We start from the raw sequence: 25843 nt of genomic DNA on the forward strand, positions 1-25843 counted from the left end.
TCTTTCAATAAAAACCACATTGATTGGATGACTCTTTAGAACCTAACAATTTTATCCAATGAAAATCTAGTTATCAAACCCAAATAAATTCTAAATAATTTTACCTCCGCTGCAGAAGATTTACAACGATTTTTGTAAACAATTGCACACTATGGATTTCAAAGCATTGCTACAATCAGAAATAAACAGAAAAAGACAGAAAATTGAATCAAAAGATGTATTGGTAAGCTTTGTATGATTAAAACACGTTGACACTGTGTAACATGAGACTGAAGATTCAATTATTTTCTAAATAGCAAACTGTAAATGACCTGTTTCCTGACAGATTTTTACCACAAATTATTAAATTAAGGTATCTCACTACACTAAAGCTTATACTCTTTAGACACTACGTCACAAGATGGCGATTTAAACGTTTGGTGAAATTATTTGTATCGATCAATTCGTTTGTCTATCGTCGTAGCTCAGATTTGACTTTTTGCCGAATAAAAACAAATATCAGATTTCAAAATTCTTAATACATTTGAGATATGCATTGAAGTTTATCATAACCAAGTATGTCCTAATCCTAAGATGTGACACTATATAGTACATACCCATACAAGTACCGACACTGTAAGATGTGACACTATATAGTACATACACATACAAATACCGACATTGTAAGATGTGACATTATATAGTACATACACATACAAGTACCGACGCTGTAAGATGTGACACTATATAGTACATACACATACAAATACCGACACTGTAAGATGTGACACTATATAGTACATACACATACAAGTACCGACACTGTAAGATGTGACACTATATAGTACATACACATACAAGTACCGACGCTGTAAGATGTGACACTATATAGTACATACACATACAAGTACCGACACTGTAAGATGTGACACTATATAGTACATACAAGTACCGACACTGTAAGATGTGACACTATATAGTACATACACATACAAGTACCGATGCTGTAAGATGTGACACTATATAGTACATACACATACAAGTTCCAACACTGTAAGATGTGACATTATATAGTACTACCGACACTGTAAGATGTGACACAATATAGTACATAAACATACAAGTACCGACACTGTAAGATGTGACACTATATAGTACATACACATACAAGTACCGATGCTGTAAGATGTGACACTATATAGTACATACACATACAAGTACCGACACTGTAAGATGTGACACTATATAGTACATACACATACAAGTACCGATGCTGTAAGATGTGACACTATATAGTACATACACATACAAGTACCGACACTGTAAGATGTGACATTATATAGTACATACAAGTACCGACACTGTAAGATGTGACACTATATAGTACATACACATACAAATACCGACACTGTAAGATGTGACACTATATAGTACATACAAGTACCGACACTGTAAGATGTGACACTATATAGTACATACACATACAAGTACCGACACTGTAAGATGTGACACTATATAGTACATACACATACAAGTACCGATGCTGTAAGATGTGACACTATATAGTACATACACATACAAGTACCGACACTGTAAGATGTGACACTATATAGTACATACACATACAAGTACCGACACTGTAAGATGTGACACTATATAGTACATACACATACAAGTACCGACGCTGTAAGATGTGACACTATATAGTACATACACATACAAGTACCGACACTGTAAGATGTGACACTATATAGTACTACCGACACTGTAAGATGTGACACTATATAGTACTACCGACACTGTAAGATGTGACACTATATAGTACTACCGACACTGTAAGATGTGACACTATAGTACATACACATATGATACTAACTTTAAATATAATACAGTATAGTAAATATGCATACGACACTGTGAGATGTGATTCTATATAGTCCATGTATGTACATATACAAAAAATTGTGAGAAATGTCATGTATGACCTTATGAATATAACAAGATAAACATTAATGAGGTGTCATCCTTCATGAAGAGGGTTAGGATCAGAATAGTCATGGGAGGTCATGGGATCCTGTAAAAGAGAACATAAAGATTATTCTCCTGCATGTCTGACGAGATTAATTAGAAGATGCAGTATTATATAGAGTCAAACCTAATTTACAGATGTGCAGAGGGTTTGAAACTGGGATAGAACATGTAGAAGAATCAAATCAGTATCTGAAATACTAATTATATTGCTTTACTATAGGCACCTAATAAAAAGTACTTCAAAAGAGGTGATTTAGCAGCAAAGGAAGAAGAAGAGTATTGGAAAAAGCACAGAAGAGTGAACGACACACAGCAAGAATCTCCAGTAAAGGTGGGCATTTATCTAGTTACAAAGAATAGGCTAAAACAGACAGTTGATTATCATACGGGTATATATAGTCTGGCAAGGTTAAAAGCTTTGTTTAACGACTTTGTCAGTCAGTACATTGATGTAACACAGCCAGGGTAAAAAAATTCACAAAGTGCAAGCCAAACTGCAAATCAAACAGAAACAAAGTATGTTGATCAAATTGTAGATGGAATGACACAAGTCATACTTGGTTGAATGTTTTTGTACCTAGATTTAATTTTGTAACTTTTATACCTGATGTGGGGGTAATTTGGAAAACATTTTTAAAAGCTGCTGCAAATCTTACTAAATGTTATGGTCAGTGTGCATGGAATTATAAGGAGATAAATCTTTGTAGATCAATTGATTCAACGGTAACAGATTCTGAGGACCTTGTTCAAACTTTTTTTGTTATTTTTCATTTAAAAAAGTGAGATTGCTATCGAAAATGAGCTTGCTTCAGTTTTATGGTCCTTGTGCCAGCTCTTAGCAAGTATGTGCATCATGCTTTTGAGGATAATTATGTATACCAAGCCATCTGTGTGTGGTGTATATACCAAGTCGTCTGGGTGTGGTGTACATTGTATATACCAAGTCGTCTGTGTGTGGTGTATATACCAAGTCGACTGTGTGTGGTGTATATACCAAGTCGTCTGTGTGTGGTGTATATACCAAGTCGTGTGTGTGTGGTGTATATACCAAGTCGACTGTGTGTGGTGTATATACCAAGTCGACTGTGTGTGGTGTATATACCAAGTCGACTGTGTGTGGTGTATATACCAAGTCGTCTGTGTGTGGTGTATATACCAAGTCGACTGTGTGTGGTGTATATACCAAGTCGTGTGTGTGTGGTGTATATACCAAGTCGTGTGTGTGTGGTGTATATACCAAGTCGTGTGTGTGTGGTGTATATACCAAGTCGACTGTGTGTGGTGTATATACCAAGTTGTCTGTGTGTGGTGTATATACCAAGTTGTCTGTGTGTGGTTTATATACCAAGTTGTCTGTGTGTGGTGTATATACCAAGTCGTCTGTGTGTTTTGTTAATTATTGAAAAAGTATTTACATTCCATAGCATTTTCTTCATTAAACTACACTGCAAGCTTTGTGTTTTTTATGCACACATAAAAGTAAGCCCCCCTCCCCAAAAGAATACATAGATTTTAACACTACACTGAGCATTTCCATTTATAGACAGGTATTAAGCTGGCTCAGTTACATGTATGGAGTAAGCAGTAAATTTCAAAGTGAATTTGGTATTTTATTGAGAAAAGATTTAAGCATTAAGTGAAGATTTTTATGATATATATTGTGCTAGTAACACACAGTCTACATGCACACTGTCTAAGTGTCTATATCATTAACACATTAGAGTTAAAAATAGTAATCATTCAGTTTTAAGTTGATAATAAGAGGTAAATAGAGAAAAAAAATGAATAGACCAAGATTCTCTTTTAAGGTCACCTGGTCCGGAAATCACCACTTTTACAAGTAACAAAATCACCAGGTATCGAATTCACCTGAATGCAAAACTTTGACCTCCAAACGTTTATTCAATAAAGTCACACCTGTTTGCCAGATGTTCATTTGTTTTAAAAATTTCCAGGAAGATACTACTAAATCAGAAGTTCAGGAGCAGTCCGAAGAGAAGATTCCTCAACTGGCAAGAAAAGAGGTAACATGAATGCATAAAAAATAGCACACACAAGGCCAAGCAAAAAAAAAAAAGAAGAAAGAAAAGGTTCTCAGGCCATGCTTAGAAAATCAAATGAGGCAGGCAGGCTTTTTATTTTTAAGATCCTTTATATATTACTCTGGTACACCATGTATTATAGTAAACATTCAAATACAGTAATTTGTCGTTTTGTTTTTAGGCATTCTTTTCTTTCTGTGTTAATTTACGTTTTCATTTAGAAGGAGCTTTATCGGTGTGATTAGCACAAACTGGGTAGGCACCATGAACTCTCTGCACATTGTCACTGCTTCCACAGCTGTAACAAAAAAAAAAAAAGAACTACTGAAATACAAGTCTCACTTGGACTCAAATACGACAAGTTCTTCCTCACAAAAACTTTGTCCTACAGAGAATTTATGAAGGGGTCCTTGGCAAATTCTAAAGGATTAGATCCTGTAATTCACATCCACATGAGTACTGATATAATTCAGTGAGTTTGTTCAGCAGCACAAGTTAGGTCTACGATAACTCATCAAAAAAATTCATAGATACGACAATTTATCAACACTCATTGAAACTTATCGCAAAAATACATTAATGGTAATTTTGTTTATGCTTTTTATTTACTCATTGAACACAAATATTTACTCAATGCTCAATAAGAAATATGTGCTAAGCCCATAACATATTTCAGATAGTTTTCCATTTTCTGTCCTTGAAGAAAGTGAAAATACTATTGTATAAATGTTTTTGTTTCTTGTAATTTCCTTCTCGCGAGGAAGATCGATCTCTTCGCCATGCATGAGGGAACTTACAACCATATCCATTGTGGACTGTTCTAAATCTCCATTAAGTGAATTCGGAGTGTGATACATCAACAACTTGAACACATGAGAAGGTTGATGTCACCCTTCTAAAAAAATTTTTTGTGCAGGGGTCATTGGCTAAACTACGTTCATATAGGTTCCAGTGCTCAATGGAGCAACGGGGTGGATAGTTTGCCATGTTTCAAACTACTTTTGTAATGACTGATGAAGGGTGTCTTGGGTGAAGGTTAAGAAATACAACAAAACAATGAAATGTGTTCAAAACTTTTTTTTCTCTCGCTCTATTTTATTTTTATTCAATACAAGTGGCGTCGATGAGTCGTCTTTCTGTGACTCGTCACGTTGGTGAGTTTTATTCGATTAGTTGATTTTCGATGAGTCATCGTACCCTTCGGTGAGTTGTCGTTCGATGAGTTGTCCGGTACCAGCACAAGCCCTTGCACAGAAAGCTTACTAGCAGCATGACACGTTGCTTGTCACACAGACACACACAATTACAGGAAGCAACTTTTTGCAGTTTTAGTAGTTAGGATACTAAGGGAACATATTGTGCTTCTATTTTCCATCAAAAGCTCTGTGTATGGTGTTGACTTGACCCTGAATTTTGTATCTGTTATCAATGTGAACCACATCTGGATTTTTAACAAGATTAGATATGACAAAAAAAGCCCAAACCACACTACAGTTTCATTTATTATCCAATGACAGCATCACTGTCAAACGAATCAGTTTTCTGTTTGCCAGTTGATGCTTTGACTGTGTAATTGGTGTATTTGGAGGGGAAAGTTCACCACTCAGGTCCAACCTGATTGTCTCCATTTGAATCAATTTACCCACAGATATGTTGACACTGTAGTTGCCAAAATATTTTCTGCTCCATGGCATGAAAACATTTGGACAGTGTCGTAACTGAAAATCCAAAACGTGACACTAAACACATGTTTTCTCTAACACCACTCATCTAGGTCTAATTTTAGCAGAGATACAACTTTTCAGCATATATAAATATAATAATAATATTTATGACTATATGTTCCCGATGCATCATCCCTTGGTACTTTTAGTTGCTGATCAATTATGCTGTACTTTCTTTGCAATGTTTATACATGTGTATGCCCCTAGGGGCCCATTATTTTCTGTATACAAAAACGATCAAAACCAGTCAAGAACATGTAACAATTTCTGGAATACTCTGATTTTTTTTACTGAAAATATTTTTTATGCTGCAGGGCTTGAGAACCAATCCTCTTTTTTTTTTGGCCTATAACTTCTTAATTTCCCAAATAATTGTACAATGTATTTCCAAAAATCTCAAGATTTCTAGCTTTATTTCCTAAAATCTCAAGATTTCTAGCTGCAAGCCAGCATTGTTAACTAACCTATGCAATGTACAATTGTTTGGGAAAATAGAACACTAGTATCACATTACAATGATAAATGTACATGTTTCTGGTACGCTGGAAGGTTCATTAAAATGTGCATGATGTCACGATTTGGCATACAAAAATGGAAGGAAATATCAAATAATTTCTTGAGGCGGTATTTAATTGATTTTCTACAGCATAAACTGGGACGACATTTAGGAACCTGAGTAGACAATAAGTAAGTCAACCCAGTGTACTTTGGAGTTTGAAGAAACAGAGATGGACATTGAATGTTGATTTAACTTGTATGGACCACCAGTGTCTTTGTCTGTAAAAGCATTTCATATTTATTATTCTATTGATGAATTTTGATTACTCCAAAACTTCTTTGAGGTTGGACTCACACTCAGAGTCTAAAGAAGTAAACAGTATTAATAGACACACGTAAATTAGATGCTTTGCTTTCACTGAAAGTACATTTGAAAATGAAATAGCTCATTACCTGTATTTAACAGTAATGCATTACATTCAATTTATATCAAATCAGAATTTACTTTTCCTTTCCACAGAGGAAAAGACTTAATACGATTAGCAGGGATTCTTTAAAAGCTGCTACTCAGAGCATGTTATATACCAACACATTGTCAATTTGCAATTTTCTAATATATGTACAAATCATGATGCATTGTGCTTGGTAATTTATAGCATAATCAATTATATTATAGGGTAAGTATTAATGTAATAATTATTATGATCTAATTACGTTATTTTACTTGATTAAAATGAAATCAGATTACCACAATTTTCGTTTCATTTTGTGAAATTTTCTTGACAGGTGGTAAGGCGACTACGTGATAGAAATGAGCCGATACGACTGTTTGGGGAAAGCGATTATGAAGCCTATCTTAGACTGAAAAGGCTGGAAACAGACGAACCTGAGGCCAGAGAGGTACAGTATACAGTAACTCACCGACAATTCAGTCATACAAACAAACGTATTATTTAAATTAAAAGCAGTCATGTATGTTTGTGTAGCGGTCAGTATAAGAGGGAACTTATACTGCCTCGCTAGAGAGCTAGCTTTTCTAGTGATGTGGTAGAGTGTCTCTTGATCACGCAAGTTAAGCAACATTGAGCGTGTTCAGCACTTGGCTGGGTGACCACTACACATTACATTTGGAAAATGCCAAGCCATTGTTTTGAATGACAATATTTGATCAGAATTATGACACAATGGCAAAATTAAGATACACCCTGTTTACTGTTAAGTGGAATTTTTAGTAAAACATAAGTTTAGCAATTTTTCAAGAAAAACGGGTATACATATTTCTAGCGGCTTTATAATTCCAGGAAAGATAACTATTTTTTCTGATACGGAATAAATTGTTAGCGATATTCAATTTGAGTGATCTCAACACCCTCACTAATAATGCCAAAATTAAATCCTTGCTAGAAATTCTGTTTAATGGTATTTTTGGGTGACAGGAGGGTTTCAGGAATGAGTTCAAGGCTGCTATGGACAAAGTGGATGAAGACTACTTCAAAGAAATGGTAGAGGCTGCCACGTCAGGTGAAGGGGGCAAACGGTCCAACGATGTGTCAATTAAAGACGACGGTACCACATTGGAGGACATTCCGGTATACTCTCTCAGTTTTATTTTAGTTTTGTCTTAGTAGAAAGAACTGGTGATCTATTCAGAAAATGGGAAATTGAAAATAATCAAATTCACTGATACATACTCATAGGCAAAAATTTGTAGAAATTGAACTAATCATGTCATAGTATAAACATAATGTTTTATAGACAATGAAAGAAGAAATAGGAAAAGGTGACTCAGACAAAAACAGTGATATCATTTTAAGATTTTTGAAGGTTAGTGAATTAATACTATTAAAGCTGTTTATTCCAAACCTTAAGAAGCTGTTGAGTTAGTTTTCAAATGCCATTGAACCATAAAATCTAGAATATGATTGGAGATTAAAAATGCATTGAAATTGAAATAATTATGTATTTATATACCACAACAGTACCTGTTGAAAATGTGGGGTCAGAGTTTAAACCAGAGGACGGAGGATGAAAAAAGAACCTTAAAGGGCAAAGAGGCTAGTGCCATCCACTCCCAGACTGTCAGCTACCTCAAACCACTGTTCAAGGATCTCAAACACAAGGTAAAATATCTCAAACCACTGTTCAAGGATCTCAAACACAAGGTAAAATATCTCAAACCACTGTTCAAGGATCTCAAACACAAGGTAAAATATCTCAAACCACTGTTCAAGGATCTCAAACACAAGGTAAAATATCTCAAACCACTGTTCAAGGATCTCAAACACAAGGTAAAATATCTCAAACACAAGGTACGCTATCTCAAATCAATGTTGAAGGATCTCATACACAAGGTACAATATCTCAAACCTCAAACACAAAGTACACTATTTTAAACCAAGGGCTCGAAATAATTGATAGCCCAGTGGTCTGGGGCCAGTAAATTTTGGATTTAGGCTAGTGCTTTGTAAAGAGGCTCAAAGTATGAGGTACATTATCTTGGCTGGTTCATTACTATAGTATTCTAAAACCACAGACAGGGTGTGTAATTTACATATAATTATTATGTACAGTGGTTCATTTATTAAGGTGGCTCAAACATAAGTTACAGTATCCAGGTTATAGTTCTACACAAGTCTGTTTTGTGTCCAGTTTAATTCTGTGTGTGTTAATCTGTATCTCTGTGACTTACACTGTTTACTTGCAGACCATCGATGAGGACATTTTAGATGCTATGGTTATCATTGTACACCACCTCATGCAAAGGGACTATCTAAAGGTACAGTGTACTATTTTCTTCATTTATCAGAGGCTGTTGGATTTAAGTGTGTGCGTATTAGTCACGCGGAAAAGTCTGTATACTCTGTGTGCTGAAATTAGAATTGTCTTCTTCATTGATATCAAATCCGTAAAATAATGAAAGTAGAAGTTGAGTTTTTGGTTTCTGTATCAGACATACAGGATAGATGCCCAGCAGGGAAAACAAAATTTATATAAAAGCAGACAGCTAATTGTAACCTGATCCAATACATTTTACAGAGGTTTTATTCTTGACTTCAAACGATAATTAAGGTGCTCATTAAGATAGCTCCACCCTCATAGGGCTTATCAAAATTAATGGTTTTTAAAAGTAGAAAAGTTTTATTGATTTCCACTTGATATAGGTTAATTTAATCAATAACTGAAGAAATTTTAAAGATGTCAGACATACAAAAACAAAGGTTTATATATCAACATCAGAAAATCACACACTTTCATAAATAGCATGATAAAAATACGTAAAAACTGGTTAAAATGACAAAATTTTAATTTCAACAGTTTCAAAAAATTGCTGCTTCATAAATATATATGAATTGATTGTGGATATCAAGGAAATCATTGTATGATAAACATACAATAGAGAAATATCAGCAAAGGAGTTATTACCCTTGACAACATTTTTGTAATATAGATAATTGATTATTTATAGATTATATAAATCATTTCAATATCAAATTGTGACCAGAATTTTTTATGATACCCAGTGAATAAAATTCCTCCCCAAAACATACTTCTATCATGCACAAATTTTAATGAAATAAAGATTTGGCAAAAATCTATGACATCGCATGAGTGTGAAATTACTTTAAACTGACTGACCAGTATTTTTTGGCTCTGATTGTTAACCTGTTTCATTAGAGCATTTTCCTTGTAATTAAGTAGCTTTTTCATCTCCTAATTTTGTCCCAAGGCCATTTTGGTTGGATGGAGATGTCAGTATTTGTGTACTGAGTCCATGCTGTACTTCCAGACTTTAAAATGATGTCTATGTACTTCTTTGTAATGCGTTTTCGTGGTTTTGAAAAAAAAACCATTTAAATTAAATTTGTAAAAAAGACTGTTGTAGTATACATAGAGGAGACCATTAAAGATCACGTGTCTCTTGTTGCAGGCAAATGATGCGTATTTGGAGATGGCCATCGGTAATGCTCCCTGGCCTATTGGGGTCACTATGGTTGGTATCCACGCTCGTACTGGTCGAGAGAAAATTTCATCCCGCCACATCGCACATGTACTGAATGATGAGACACAGAGGAAGTATATTCAAGTAAGAAAGTAAAAAATTAGTTTTATGTCAAAGTATCAAGAAAAGAATCTGGCGGCCGTTTCACTAACTGATCTTAGATCGTAAACGTACGATTACGTTTAAGATCATTTGACTCGCACGTATACGAGCGTTTCACGAAACCTATCGTAGTCGTAACACTTACGATTGCGATTTACGTCTGACTTTTTAGAACTCTTTTCTCTCTGGAGGTAGATTTAAAAGTAATCCTACCATAGAAAGAAATATTCATTCATTATTTCCTCATGGTTTTAAACATATCCTTATCATCTGCAGTAACCCATGCAAGTTGTCAACAAAAATAATGGAAATTTTGAGCCCGATCTCTAGTGTAACGTAAAGAAAATTCCTAGAATGTTTAAACAATTGATAGAATAATTTTTATTGACTTTCATGTAACTAAAATTGGGGGAGGGGGGGGGGGGTTGATATAAGAAATAACATAAAAGATTTACATTTTAGAATTTTAAATGTCATGTATCGATCTGCTCATGTGAGCCAAATTTCCTTCAATAAGTAAATTATGTTCAACGGATTAAAAAAAATAATGTAAGGAAATGAAATTATATTGATAAAAGGAAATAATAAAATGAAAATAAAATTGCACACAAGTAAAGAAAATTTTATCCTGCATCAAACCATGGATATGTACTCCGGCGTTTAATCATTGTTGTAAAATACACTATATAACACTAATGACATATCTATTCACTTATTTGTATAAATTTCAAACAAATCATGGGCTCAATTTGTCCCTAAAATGACTTGAAATTTATTTTCCCCATGCGTTTGTCTTTTATATATATTTTTTCCGTTTAGGCATGTAAGCATATATATGCTAACTTCCGTCTTTACGTGATGATGTGTAATCCAGATCATTTATTAAAAATTATTATTGATATTACACTTTATGATGATTGATTTTTATATTGTTTAATGTCCCTCTCGTAAATTTCACAAATATGGAGACGTCACCATTGCCGGTGAAGGGCTGCAAAATTTAGGCCTATACTCGGCGCTTAGGGCTATTGAGCAGGGAGGGATCTTTATCGTGCCACACCTGCTGTGACACGGGACCTCAGTGTTTGCAGTCTCATCCGAAGGACCGCCCCATTTAGTCGCCTCCTACGACAAGCAAGAGGTACTGAGGACCTATTCTAACCCGGATCCCTACGGGAGTATACTTTATAAAAAGGGGTCGGAACCCCAAGGGTTTGATAATGACCCTTCCCTTGTCTGTGTATACATATACAAATGTAGGTCTAGTTTGTATGTTTAATTTCTAACGACCTTCATAAAACTACAGAAACGATCCACTTGCAAAATTGGGATTTTAACCCCTCTCCCATTACCAAATCATTTTATTATCATATTTTCCTTAAAATGTGCATGTATTATGCAGTTAGTCAGTTGCATCAAAGGTATTGATCTGACGAAAAAAAACTAGCTGAGTATGTCGAATCGCAATGTCTCGAATCATTAAATCAACTGTTACTAAAGAAACTTAATTTCTGAACATGAGAATATTAATGTCTTGGATCCTGCCTAATGTTAAATATACATGTAAGCTAACGGTGATGCAGGCATATGTAGCTATACCCCCCCCCCCCCCCCCCCCCCCCCATATATTACTTTTCTAACAACTATTCTCGTTACTATTACATGCAAAGTTTGATATATTGACTACCCCCCCACCCTCACTTTTTAAAATATGAATTCTTGCATTGCCTTTACATTTATTTCAGCAGACTGGTCACAGGGGCTAGGCCCGTTTTGGACCCGAACTCTGTGATACAATGAATTTACCATATTTGTGGTATCACAGAGCCCGGGCCCAAAATGAACTTGACCCGTGAGACTGACATTTCTGTGGTTGTGCGTAACAAAGAAGGACAACTCTAATTGATTTAAGATTCGGGCTCGGACTGTTCAATATTTTTGTGCAAAAGCAGACTGCAAGTCATTGTGATTGTTTTCTTCCTACAAAGTATAAACAAACTCGGTCAGGTAAATACTACCACAAAATGATCTCAGGCGGGGCCAGCATGGCGGCCATATTGCTCATTTCCGTGCATGTAGGAGCACTTACGATAACCCTAGACCACTCGTAGGGTTACGATCAATACTGATCGTAAATCGCAAATCGTAACTTTTAGTGAAACGGTCGTACGTGCTATGTTCACATTTAAGTCTACATTTACGATCTAGGATCGGTTAGTGAAACGGCCGCCTGGGAATACATGGTGCTTCATCATATCTGTCTTAATTGGAATGTTGCTGTATTTATCACCTTTGTTTGAATAGTAATTAAAAAAAACCTTGAATTTAGTGATCTAGTTCAGGTTCCTAACAATAAAAAACATTTTTGGATACATAGTAGTCACCTTTCAGGTTGTGTTTAAGGAAGATTGAGGTTTTTTTTATTACAGTGGACAAAACTGTCACTAGCACTGTCTTTTCAGAAAATATATCCTTTAGCCGAGGCAGAAAGCTATGCGCGAATGTTAGACAAAATTTGTATATGTCAACTTGAAATAAGAACTTCTGGAAACATTTAGAGTGGTACAATGTAACAAAGTAAAAGGCTTAGATTTATTTAATTAACAGAATCCTTGATGGAAAGTTTCTTCCTTTTCACAAAAGAACAATAAACAATCTTGATAATTATTTTGGATCTACAATGTACATTCATCATATTTAGTTTTAAGTGGGGTGTCCTTGATGAAAACTATGTGAGGTTAATTTTTTGTCACATTGAACATTTGATCTTGCACCTAATTAGAGAGCTCTTTAATTGATTTGGAGATAACTAATTCATATGTAGAATTAATGGTTTGCCAACATGAATTAAATTTATTTAAAGAGAAACAATAACTAATTTTAGGATATGTAACTTTGAAGCTCTTTCTTTTATTAATTGTTGCTCTCTTTGAATGAATTAATGCACACATTAAATAAATGAAGCACACCTAAATTCATTTTAAGAGATATTTAGTGGATGTCAGCCATGTTTCAAAGCCTATATTAAGATGGTCCGTTTTAATGTTCCTATGTCATGGAAAGTTGCGACACATAGTATCATGATTTGCGAAATATTGAATTATAATTTTTTCTTTCGATTTCAGGCATTAAAGAGACTGATGACTCAATGTCAGAAGATCTTTCCTACTGATCCATCGTTCAGCGTGAATTATGAGAAACCAGATGCATGACAAGCTGAAAAGACTCTTTTAAATCAGTAACTAAAATGCCAGTAAATTAAAAGGTGCAAACTTCAAGATATTTTAAGAGAACTTTTTAAACTTGCTGATGAATTACAGAGGCATTATTCTTCGTTGTAATTCAGGAAAATCTATTGGTTGAAACGGTACCACATAATTAATTATCAAGTAACATACAATGTATAAAGAGTTCATACAGACCATGAAAAATACTTAAATTCGTATTCTAAGTGCTTGAATTCTTTTCATGGCGCTTGAAAAATTGCTTTAGAAATGCGGGAAAAGTAATTGATGAAATATGATACTGGACTGTAAGAATCCCGATATACTTTCAAAAATACAACTGAAGAACACCAACTAACGCTACAATATTGTCCATGGTGTTAGTACACCAAACAATGCTACAATATTGTCCATGGTGTTAGTACACCAACCAATGCTACAATATTGTCCATGGTGTTGGTACACCAACCAATGCTACAATATTGTCCATGGTGTTAGTACACCAACCAATGCTACAATATTGTCCATGGTGTTAGTACACCAACCAATGCTACAATATTGTCCATGGTGTTAGTACACCAACCAATACTGCAATAGTGTTCATGGTTGATATTGTACTCTTGGTGTGTATGATAAAACCATAGACTGATGTCAACAAAAATGCTCTAATGGTATTGATACATATTGTTTGAAATACATGTTTCACACAATAGAAATGTTGATACAGTATATTAACCTTAGAAAATGTTCAATGAGAAAAATCTATTGATATATACATGGATATAGTTTAAATAAGATGCACTTATTTGTTGTTAAGACAAATTGTTTAAGTGTGTGTGTATGGTGAATATGATGTACAATGAGGTATATTGAGATGTATGATGTTGAAAATTTGATATAAATGATAATGAACGCAGATGATAATAGTGTCTGTTGTTTTGGATACTAATGGATTGATGGAAGACTTTAGTCAATCATAAGCATTCTGTCTACAGTGTAGGAATTTGTAGGTCCACTTTGGGTGAGTTTCATGCTATTTGGAATGTGTCCATAGGCTATATTGAGTCTATCCTGTAAGAACGATGGTCAATAACATTAAATACAACGGACAGATCCAGAAGGATGAGAACAACATATAACCCGTTATAAAATGATGCTGTTTGTAAGATGACTGCATTGTGTCACAGAGATATTTCAAATCAAGATTGATCCTCTAATCTCTTAGCCACCACCTTTTCAAGTATTTTGAGTTTCCTTATTTAGTCCTGGTTTTTTAAGCAGCAGTGTTCTAAGTGCCCTCTTGAAGCTAGAAGGAACTGAGTGTTTAGAGAGGGATGTGTTAAAGATAGATGTTATTACAGGAAGAAGATAGTCTAAGCATTGTTTCATCAGATAGTTGGGGAGCGGATCCAGCTCATTTGATTTGTCTGCAGACTCTGGTAGATTAATTGAACTTCTACTACAGTCGTAAAATAAACGGAAAATAAGTATTCTCCAGTGAATTTCCCACCATTCTAAGAGGGTCGGACTGATCGACTTGGCTTTGTTGAAGATCAACTCGGATCTTAGCCACCTTGTTTATGAAGAAGTCTGAAAAGGCCTCTACAAGATCAACATCATCTGAAGTACTTGGTAGCAGAAATTGCTGTTGTGTTCCCATAAGGTTCTTGGTAATCTTGAAAATCTGCTTAAGATTTCTGCCACTTTCTTCAACTTGCATGAATATCAACCTCTCTTAGCTTCGCAAAGAATAGCCCCTGTCCGCGAATACTGTTCCTTGAACAATTGACAATGGATTTCCATGTTGTATGAGTGATATATTCAGTTCGTTGATCTTGGTACAAAATGACCAAAAACGTTATATGATATAGATGTATATCGTTTCAAAGTTTTGATATTAGGAACATTTATATGAGAATTGTCCTACTTGTTGCGGTCTTGTTTCTGTTGTTACAAAGATGTCCCTCCTGTTACATGTCAATTATAACAATTTTCTTATAATTATTCGTCACTACTGACCTCGATATTTTGATAAAATGTATTACAAATTTTATAATTCTTTAACATAATTATGAAATGTATCTGTGTAATATCCTTGTATGTTCAAAATATAGAACAATATGAAGTTTAATTTTCCAAATTCTAAGGCTGCGTTAACAATAGAACGGAAAAGTCATATAGCTGTTAATTTGTCCGCATAAACCTTCATATAGATGTTAATCTGTCCGCATAAACCTTTCGTATGCTGCATGATTTCCATATTTTAGCCTAATGATGCTACAAGATGAATGAATATTTTGTTTGATAAAAGAATAATATTAATTTTATTGTGGTAACACCAGTGACCCACTTTTCAGCTGTAGTGTGTAAAATCTTTTATTTCTACTAAATGGACTGATTTATTTGTTGCATTTGTGTTGTTCATTCAAGGTTTTAAATAGTTTGTCAAAATAAACATGCTAAAATTACATAAGAGTTATCATTTATGACATATCATATCCGTAAGGAAGACTTTTTTCCCCAAAATGACCCAGATATGAGTTTTAGCAATATTAAAACATTTACAAATAGTTTTTAAAAATTCTATAAAACAAAATTTGTGTATCCTATGTCCTTAAAATGTTCAATGGTAATGTGTCGCCCACAATGACGGGGAATATGACATCGTTTCTACCATTCAAATACATGTAGCCTAGAATAGTTGATACGGTAATATGCTCAGAACATGTAAAATAATAATTTAAAAAAGCAACACTCCTCCCTCTCCTTCCCGATTTGATTGACAAGCGCTATATCGTCACTCTATTCAATTGGTTCTTCCATAACACGTGTTTGAATTTTGTTTGTGATATGTCTAGTGACAGGAAGAAGAGATAAAAATATCTTCAGAAACAAGGAAACTGATATCAATAAAAAGCTTTTACATTTCTAAATCAGAAACTGCGACGAACTTGCATCCACAATACCTTTGTTCATAAAGTTTACGTTTTCCGGTTAGTGAACAATTTATTTGGCGATTATGTGGGAAGATGACGATCATTTATGCCGACTATTGGCGGATAGTTTGGCTAACCCTGTGGGGTTTCTGCCTGTCCAAAGGTTGAACAGACGAGTTGACGATATTTTGTCAAACATTCATCATTTTGGGACAAATGTAGAAGTGATTCAGACTGGGAGCTGGGCGGAAGGTTTTAGAATGAATGGAACAGACGTTGATAGAATGTATGTAGATAAAACTGCATTGGTGTCAGAGACACCGGATAGGATTCCTAACCGATTTTGTTCTATCAAAATGGTAACATCAGGCAACATACCTAAAGGATACGTAAAGCTAATCTTGTTGACTCCAAACAAAGCAGAGCAACACATACAACTTGCTGTGATATCTGAAGGAGGAAACGCGTGTATTTCAAGTAAAAGTTACGTAACATCTTATGTACAAAGAAATGAAGAAATACACGGACCTTGTGTAAGAAGGGTGTCACAACAGGGGACAGAACAAGATGACGCACATTGCCTGAGGTGTGCACACTGGCCGTCCGATGCCATGGAATGGCGTGACAGAAGAAGATCGCATGGATGGCCAGACCACGACATGGTCAAAGAAATATCCAAAAAGGGATGTTATGTTGTTCCAATTGGTCCTAAATGTATTGACGGAAGTGGATGTTGGTCATTTAACTCGATGTTGTGGAGATTGTCCTTTTCAGTTGTAGAAAAACGATTAGTATATACATTTAATGATACGCAGTTCCTGGTGTACGGAATTTTCAAACTGTTGGTCAAAGAGGCATTTAGAGAAACCCGTGATGTTTTGTGTTCATATTTCATGAAAACACTTATGTTTTGGAGTATCGAAGAAACGCCAAGAGAACTGTGGAAGCAAGAGAGATTAATTTCGTGCATTAAAGTCTGTCTCAGACGACTGATTATGTGGGTATCAGACGGCTTTTGTCCCAATTATTTTGTCAGAGAACACAATATGTTTCATGGCAAATTAGATGAAATAGACCGCGAATCTCTTTTCATCCATTTGTCAGAACTGTATGGCGAGGGCTGGAGGTGCCTTTTGAGATGTCCGTCATTAGGCAATCTCAAGGACGCTCTTCAGAGGAGTAGGTGTCGAATCCTGGAAATGCCCAACAATGCAGTTGACCCCGATGAGGATTTTAGAGGATTGTCGTTACAGAGGAGGAATGATTCGAATACTTTTACGGAAGACATCGAAGATCAAGCGTTCTTCAGTCAACTGGAAGGCATCGTGCAAAGTCATCCAAATTTTAGAAGTCTTGAAAATGAATTGTACAATACAGTTGCCCTTTTACTTGAAAAGGAAACGCAACTTGATTATTTAATGCACGACACTGTGACACTTTATCAACAAAAAACTTTACAGCACATAGCCATGATTTTTCTGTACAAAGCTTTGAATGATACCCGCAGATGTGCACGTTATCGGTACGGACAAGTCAAACGAGCACTTGACTTGATGGAACTGACAAGTTCAGCAGATTTAACCAGAGGAAGACTAACTCTAGCAACCGCTTACTATTGCATGGGATACTACACCAAGGCTTTGAAAATTATTCGGGAATGTGAAAACGCTTTCGAAGAAAACCAAGCCGTTCTTTATATAAGCTCACGGTATCCAAATCAAATCGGTGAAGAATACGTGGCCTTTTTTTGCAATGGGAGTTTATCTCGAGTTGAAAAAGCCTCAATGGGTGTTTCATACGATTTTGAAGTCTTTCGGACCATGCCAATTCTTCCAAAGGAAATAATGTTACAGATCCTTCTCGTAAGGCAATCCGGCACCATCCTTTCCTTCCCCCCACGCCCATACGCATTATTCCTAAAGGCACTGTGTTTTGCCGAGAGCCACAACAAATCTACTGTGAAAATGTTGAGAAGAAAATTATCAGACATTCTTCCATTGTATCCAGAAGCATTCCATCTCCTGTACATCATGTTAGCCGTGTGTGATGCAAAATTAGACCGATATGATAAAGCTATTCAGAACTATTATTTTGCATACTGGCATAAAAAATACATGACATGGAGAAAAGAATATTGTTCTGAGAGGAATTCGTTGAATTCTCCGCTGTTGTACGTGGCATTAATGCTTAGACTTCTTATCTGATGTCAAATCTTTTTGAAGTTGACAAATTGCATGGATATGTGATATGAATTATCCTTGACAATATTGTTCAAAATGATGTGTATGTTTTCATGAAAATCCATACTCAGGAACATGTTCGCTAAAGGATAATGATTTTGACCTTTGACGTTCATTATGGCGTTGATTTGACTTTTCATGCATTCAAGTCTCGCACAAATAATCTTATGTCTTACATAAGTGGTGTAATTTTAAGATGATGTGTTGTATGATGTGGATTCTAAACGTAACCCATACTCTACTCTTGGTGAACTGAATATAGATGTTTCTTGACACAATAGAATTAACACCTGCATGAAATAAACGCAGTCATACATTTTCAATAATGAGTTGTTTGTATGCTTTGGAGGAAGCTGTAGAACTAGGTCACTGGTCCGACAAAATCTATTCCTGTCCATCACAAATTTTGTTGCCTACAGTTCTGTGGCTGGCTTTATATTTTGTTACTAGTAAATGTTTATACATATATTGTCAATGTTTTGCCTTTGATGTCTTTATAAATTGTAATGTCATTTTCTCATGAATGCAGTATAGTTGTGAACAATGCGCGTATGAATCTTGATAAATATAGTATATATATTTTAACGAATGTAAAATCCCACAGAAATGAGTGTAGATATGAAAATAATTTTCAGATTTGAAAATACATGAGAATATGAACTGCAATGCTTCATGTCCGTCCTACTTGATGAATGCATCATGGACATTATGCCAGCGTAGAGAGTTGCACTTAATATGTACACGTAACACTTCTATGGAATGCCAAGTTAACGTAAACTGAAATAATATCTTCAATCATCTGAAGATATTATCAATTCATTTGATGCACTTTAATTAAAGATATCTTCAAATAATCAATAATATCGTCAAATCTACATCATTGTGCGTATTGATTGAATTGTTGATAGCCTTAATTGATGCACGCTATAATCAAATTGTTGCTTTCTTCAAATGAATTGATGATATCAACAATTCAATTGATGCGCGCTATAAATCAAGTGAAGAAAGCATTGATTCAATTAATGCGTGCAATAGTTGAATTAAGGTTCTTTTCGATAGAATTAATTATTGCTCCAATTTAGTTAATGCACGCATTAGTTGAATTATTGTCCTATTCAATTGAATTAATGATGCACGCAATAATTCATTTAGAGAGAGTAATAATTCAATTTCACATATTCACAATTGAATTAATGATCTCTTTAATTGAATTGTTGCTCTCTTTAAAAGAATTCATGCGCGCTTTCTTTATACAAAATCGTTTTAGATAATGAAAGATATCTTCATTTGAATTTATGAGATTTTCAAATCATTTACACCTAGCTCAAAGTTAAATTTTGCAAGCATTAATTCCACCATATTGATGCGCTCATCAAATCGAGTAATACCTGCAATGATGAAGGCAATAATTAATTTCATGCGAGCATCATTGCATTGAATTAATGGACACGGGAATTGAATTGATAACATTTTCGGATGATTAATATCTTCACTTGTTTGCGTTTATGATAATTTGGTGTTGTCCTGTGGGGACCTGGGTTAGAATATGTCCTCAATACCCCTTCCTTGTCGCAAGAGACGACTAAATGGGGAGGTCCTTCGGATAAGACCGCAAAACCCGAGACCCCATGTCACAGCAGGTGTGGCACGATAAAGATCCCTCCCTGATGGAATTCAAATACTGTGGAATCAATAGAATTCGTGTTGGCTCAATTTTCGTGGGTACCCCTCACCCACGAATTTACATCCTCAACGAATGAAGACAACTAGTATACAAGAATCTTACAAATATATGAATCCACGAAATTACGTCCCAACGAACCCATAAAAATTCAGCAATCCACGAAAATTGGCCCCCACGAATTTAAATGATTCTACAGTAGTTCATACCATAATGTATTTTCAAAAATGAAATGTATTTCTTCATATTGGTCTATATTTTCTGCTTTGTTGGCTGTGCCAATAACCGTTTCATGCATAGTATGTTAAGTCAAAGTATAGTCAAAGGTCGATACAGAATTTTTTCAGTGAGGGGGTCGACCTATATTTAAATCTAACGTTTAGTATTCTGGAACTGAAACCGTACACCAAAAAAAAAAAAAAAAAAAAAAAAAAAAATAGTGGATGAGTTTAAACTTCTGGTCCGCAGCTCTTAATCTACGCCTGAAAGTGCTACACGGTCTTTTATATACTGATCCGCACCTTTTAATCCACGCCTGGAATTGCTACAGGGTGCCTTGATATACTGATCCGCACCTCTTAATCCACGCCTGAAAGTGATACATGGTCCTATATATACTGATCCGCACCTTTTAATCCGCGCCTGAAAGTGCTACATGGTGCCTTTATATAAACACAAGATTGAAACTTTTCTAATATTTGTCAGGACTAAGTTTTCATTTTTTTAAAAGCTCTCCAGCTTTTGAATAATCAAAGTCGATATCAAGATAAGCAGGCCGTGCTTGTTTTTGACTGTTGTTTTTCTCTCGTGCATTTCCCCGTAAAATTCAGGGGTATTGTTGCACAGGCTTTCGATGTTTTTAATGTATTCAATTAAAGGTTTCTTCCTGTACAAAAAAATTCATAGTTAATGGTTTGTTTACAGGAAGAATTTTTTTTAAAGATAATTATATTTAAAACGTTGAGAGTCTGCGTCCTGTTGGTATGAAAAAACCGACTGCTATCAGTAAACATATATTTATGGACAAATTGAAAAAGTTGACGATAATCAATTGTTTTCAGGGTCCTGTTTTACAGAAGAAATAACGTCTAAGACTAAAAATGTTACAGAGTTCTAAAAACTCGTCAATTTAATTAATTTTGTGAGAGTATACCTATTTAAAATTATGAAACTAAATTATTCTTATTCACAGTAAAATCAAAATTGATACAACGTAAAGAATAAAATAAATCACAAAGGAAGGTCTTCATTGTAAATTATTCTTTGAAACTTAACCCAGTCTCCTCCTAAGAATACAAAATTGAGAGTAGGGCAAAACGAACCCCTGGATATACCAGAGGTTGGATCAGGTGCCTAGGAGGGGTAAGCGTCCCCTATCGACAAGTCACATCCACCGTGAGCCCTATATCTTGATCAGGTAAACGGAGTAATTCGTAGTCAAAATCAGTTGGTATGAAACATGTCAGACATAATTCGACGCAATGGCAGATTGTACATGTAAATTGAATCATTATAACGACCATAAAATTTGCGAAATGCTGACTTTCAATGATACTGTTCATCATAATCATATAACCTTTCATTGGGTGAAATTCTGTTTGACGTGTTTCATACCGATTGTCAGGTCGTTCTTGATACACTGAATTTGACTACGGATTACTCCGTTTACCTGATCAAGGCATAGGATTCAAGGCGGGTCGACAGGGGAAGCTTACTCCTTCTAGGCACCTGATCCCACTTCTCGTATATCCAGGGTTCCGTGTTTGACCAACAGCGTTTTATTTGGTATTCCTTGTGGGAGTTATGAGATTAAACACAGTTCGTTATCCTTACATTTCAGAGGATAATTAACACAAACTGTGTACACTTACATTTGTAGGTATTAATTTATCTTAATGTATTTCGTTGTTTACCCGAGAGGATGAAAGCAATGTTTGATCAAGTTTTGAGTAGTTGGTGAGATGAAATATCAACCTATTGTATTAGTGAATTGATGAAAGAGTCGGATGTTGTGTGTTTACTCAGGAAATATGACTACCCTGGCCCTAGATTGTCCGACAAATTCTCTATTACGATTTGGCACTTTTTTTTTTACAGGTATTAGTGTACACGTTTAATGTTTCATGCCATTTATGAAAGAGATGAAAGGTGAAGATAACGAATAGTGATCAATTTCATAATTCCTACAAGTAATGCAAAATAGAGAGTTGGACAAAGACGGACCGCTGGATAAACCAGAGGTGGGATATATGGACAAAATTAATTTTCCATCCAACAATCAACTGATGGGATACGTTAATGACGTCTCACACTGATGAAAACAGAACAATCACTGACTATTGGACTTCGGATCCTCGGCATCGATGTCAGATCATCTGTGAAATACCTAAATGATATTTTACAAAAGATTCAAAGTCCATGGTAGTTTTCTTTTATTTACTGTTGTATGAAAAATAAGTTAATGTACGCAACTCACTAAACAGTGTACAGAGTCTTCATTGTGTTCTAGTAAATTGGAAATTTAATTCTTAATTGACATCATTGTTGTGGTTTAATTATTTTTGTACTGCGTCAAGTTGGAAGCATATCCAGCGAAATATCTTCGAGTTGGCAACGATATTATCACTAATTTCTTATGGTGGTGCATGTAGGTGTTATAAATAATGAAATGTAATAATCGGTTAGTTTTCGACAGTTTCATTAAATTCATTTACTTCGATTCTTTTAGCAGTGAATGGTTCGTCCTTTCAACATACAGTATTGCGACAAGTAAGTACTAGAAGGAACCTGACAGTTTGGAATCCACTTTCGTCTTCTCATGCCATTGCTGATTTGACAAACTGTTTTAACGAGTGTCACCATTCCATTCAGTGTTTCTCGGTGTTTTTCGATGAAGATAGTTCCAACTGCTCTATGTTTAGCGGGACCAGTGAAGTGGACGGATATGGAGATTATCAGTAATATTTCATCGTTGTCAACAAACTCTTCTCTGTGGATTTTATCGGCGAGGTTATAAAGGTTTTAAGAGTTAGAATAATTCAAATCATGAATATGATATTGACGTATAACTAAAAATCATTTTCATATTCCCTGTATTTAAGCTTTTTTTGTAACAAGAGGTCCATGGACCATATTGCTAACTTGAGTCAAATTAATTTCATAGGTGGAAATAAGGAACAATGATAAAGAATACAAATCGAGAATATGATAAACACAAACTCATGGTAATACTAGAGGTGGGGTCAGGTATCTTGGGAGGAGTAAGCATCCATTGCTTACCTGTCATGAACGTTCTATTTTGAACAGGAATAATCTGTAGCCCTTAACTTTGATCCCAAATGGTCACATGACTTTAATTTACTCTAAATTAAAACTAGTAATCATCATAAATACATTTATGATTTTGCAAAAAACAAAAAGCCACTCAATGGAATAATTGATTCCAGCGGTTCCAGCAGGTGTCAAACATATCTTTTCACCATGCATTTTTATATGTAATATGTTTCTGAGTTTCGTAAAATGTATTTATTAGCTATATCGCAACATTTACATTCAGTGTCTTCCCTTTACATCTCATGGTGTAGATATAATATTTTAGCCAAAAAACAAGGCTATATTTTATAGTTTTTTTTCCATCCAAAAATCCAAATATAAAATTATTTTTTGTTATTGATATTTGAAGATTGGTTTTATGTTCAAAACAACATTCAAATTCTCTAAAGAAATGCTGAACACTATCACATTCCCAAAACAATGTTCAATTGTTTCTTCTTCTAATTGACAGAATGTACAATTCTTATAATCTCTAATTTTGATTTTGAACAGGTATGAGTTTGAAGCTAAAATTTTATTCAGAATTCTATATTGAAACTATTGCAGGGCAATCTGAAAATCATTTTCCATTGTGTGTCATTTAATTCAATTGTTTCATTCCACTTTCGTTTACCAGTAGGTTCTGTTGAGAAGCGTATAAAATTGTATTACATTAAATCGCCATCTTGTGACGTGGTGTCATACAGAGTATAAGCTATAGTGTTGTGAGCTACCTTAATCCATGGATTATTTTTGTAGTTCCGATATCATCAGAGAAGATTAAAAGCTACTATGCTTTTTGTGGTGAACACTTCCTAAAGAAAGAACAAAATGAATAGATACCTAGGTGTATGCAATTTTGAGAGAAAGATGATATAATTTATGTTCGTTTATGTTTCTCACAAACGACAGCGTATTCTTGTCATTTTAACCTCGCATAAAAACTATTTCTATGATTTCAAAAGTCGTTTCTACAATTTAGTAAATCGTAAAAAGGATTTAAAAAGTCGTTTGTACGATTTAAAGTAATTCCATCCTCCTATGACGCCATAATATTTTACAAAATCAATGATTCAGTTAGATGTATGCATGATAAATGTATGCATGATGGTATCATCAATTTTGTTGGAGTCTTTTCCAATAATTATTGTAAATATCTTCTTAAGCATAAATTATTTCAAATCAAGTTATATACAAATAATCAATAATATGTTTCAAAATAATTAAATCCAAGGGTAGTAACTCTATTTTCATTGAATCCTTTTATCAAGTTCATTATGTGATAGATTTTCCTTTTTTTTTTTTTTTACAGAAATTTTGAATTGTATTCTAAAGAAACAGTGTCATGAAATTATTATGAATACTATATTATCGTTTTGACCAGTTTTTGGGAAATTATAATAGTGCTGTTAAAGGAAAATTGCAATTTTCTGACGTTGATATATGATTTTGTATAAGTACGTCTCGCATCTTAAAAAGTGGGATGACCTATATATTTTATTTGATGATTTATTAGTTTTGATCCTAATAAATTGAAATAAATACAGTTTTTAAACTTTTATCAGATCATAATGCGAGTATGGAGTTACTGTAAGAAATTGTTTCTTCGATTTAGTAAATTGTAGAAACGATTTAAAAAGTCGTATGTACGATTTAGTTTAGGGCCTGGGGACTATAAATAGAGTGTTGGTAAAACGGGAAAACAAAACCTGGCTGAGAATCCGGTTTTTCAATTTTCTTCGTATAATTACTTCGCCAATCGACATGGAATGTTCAGATTATGTTTTTGACAGGTTGATTATTATCTTTCAAAACTGCACAGAAATAAGCAGAACTTTTGAATCATTTATTTCCATGTAGGTAAAATGGCTAGGTAGTAATGATACCGACATTTTACGGTATTTTGAAAAAAAAATTGACGACGAGCCAATAAGAATTTAATTATTCCGATGATGTGATATTGTATATTGACTATAAATTATCATTTCCTTAACCAAAAGTGGTATTTCTAAACACCCTCCCCCCAACATTTTAATAAAAAGAATTGCTTATTTAAACCGGAACAAATCTCATA

The 25843-nt window shown here is 34.5% G+C and overlaps 2 protein-coding genes across 3 annotated transcripts; both read left to right on the forward strand.

The window, feature by feature from the left end:
• The first annotated feature begins 96 nt into the window (after nt 1-96).
• LOC125655406 (pre-mRNA-splicing factor 18-like) lies at nt 97-19244 on the forward strand. Of its 2 annotated transcripts, none has more exons than XM_048885670.2 (10): nt 97-223; nt 2231-2341; nt 3966-4034; nt 7061-7174; nt 7711-7863; nt 8030-8098; nt 8254-8394; nt 8979-9050; nt 10203-10358; nt 13502-19244. In XM_048885670.2, the coding sequence occupies exons 1-10, from the start codon at nt 152-154 to the stop codon at nt 13586-13588; spliced, it is 1044 nt and encodes a 347-aa protein (XP_048741627.1). In that variant the 5' UTR covers nt 97-151; the 3' UTR covers nt 13589-19244. The 2 variants fall into 2 exon arrangements, with proteins under 2 accessions (XP_048741627.1, XP_056000658.1); XM_056144683.1 differs by having other exon boundaries at nt 8254-8562; nt 13502-14524.
• On the forward strand, nt 16620-18740 carry LOC125656438 (uncharacterized). Its single transcript, XM_048887043.2, has one exon. The coding sequence runs from the start codon at nt 16620-16622 to the stop codon at nt 18738-18740; it is 2121 nt and encodes a 706-aa protein (XP_048743000.2).
• Nucleotides 19245-25843: the final 6599 nt, after the last annotated feature.

The sequence above is a fragment of the Ostrea edulis genome, chromosome 7, assembly GCF_947568905.1.
Source record: "Ostrea edulis chromosome 7, xbOstEdul1.1, whole genome shotgun sequence".
In the NCBI taxonomy this organism is placed as follows: Eukaryota; Metazoa; Mollusca; class Bivalvia; order Ostreida; family Ostreidae; genus Ostrea; species Ostrea edulis.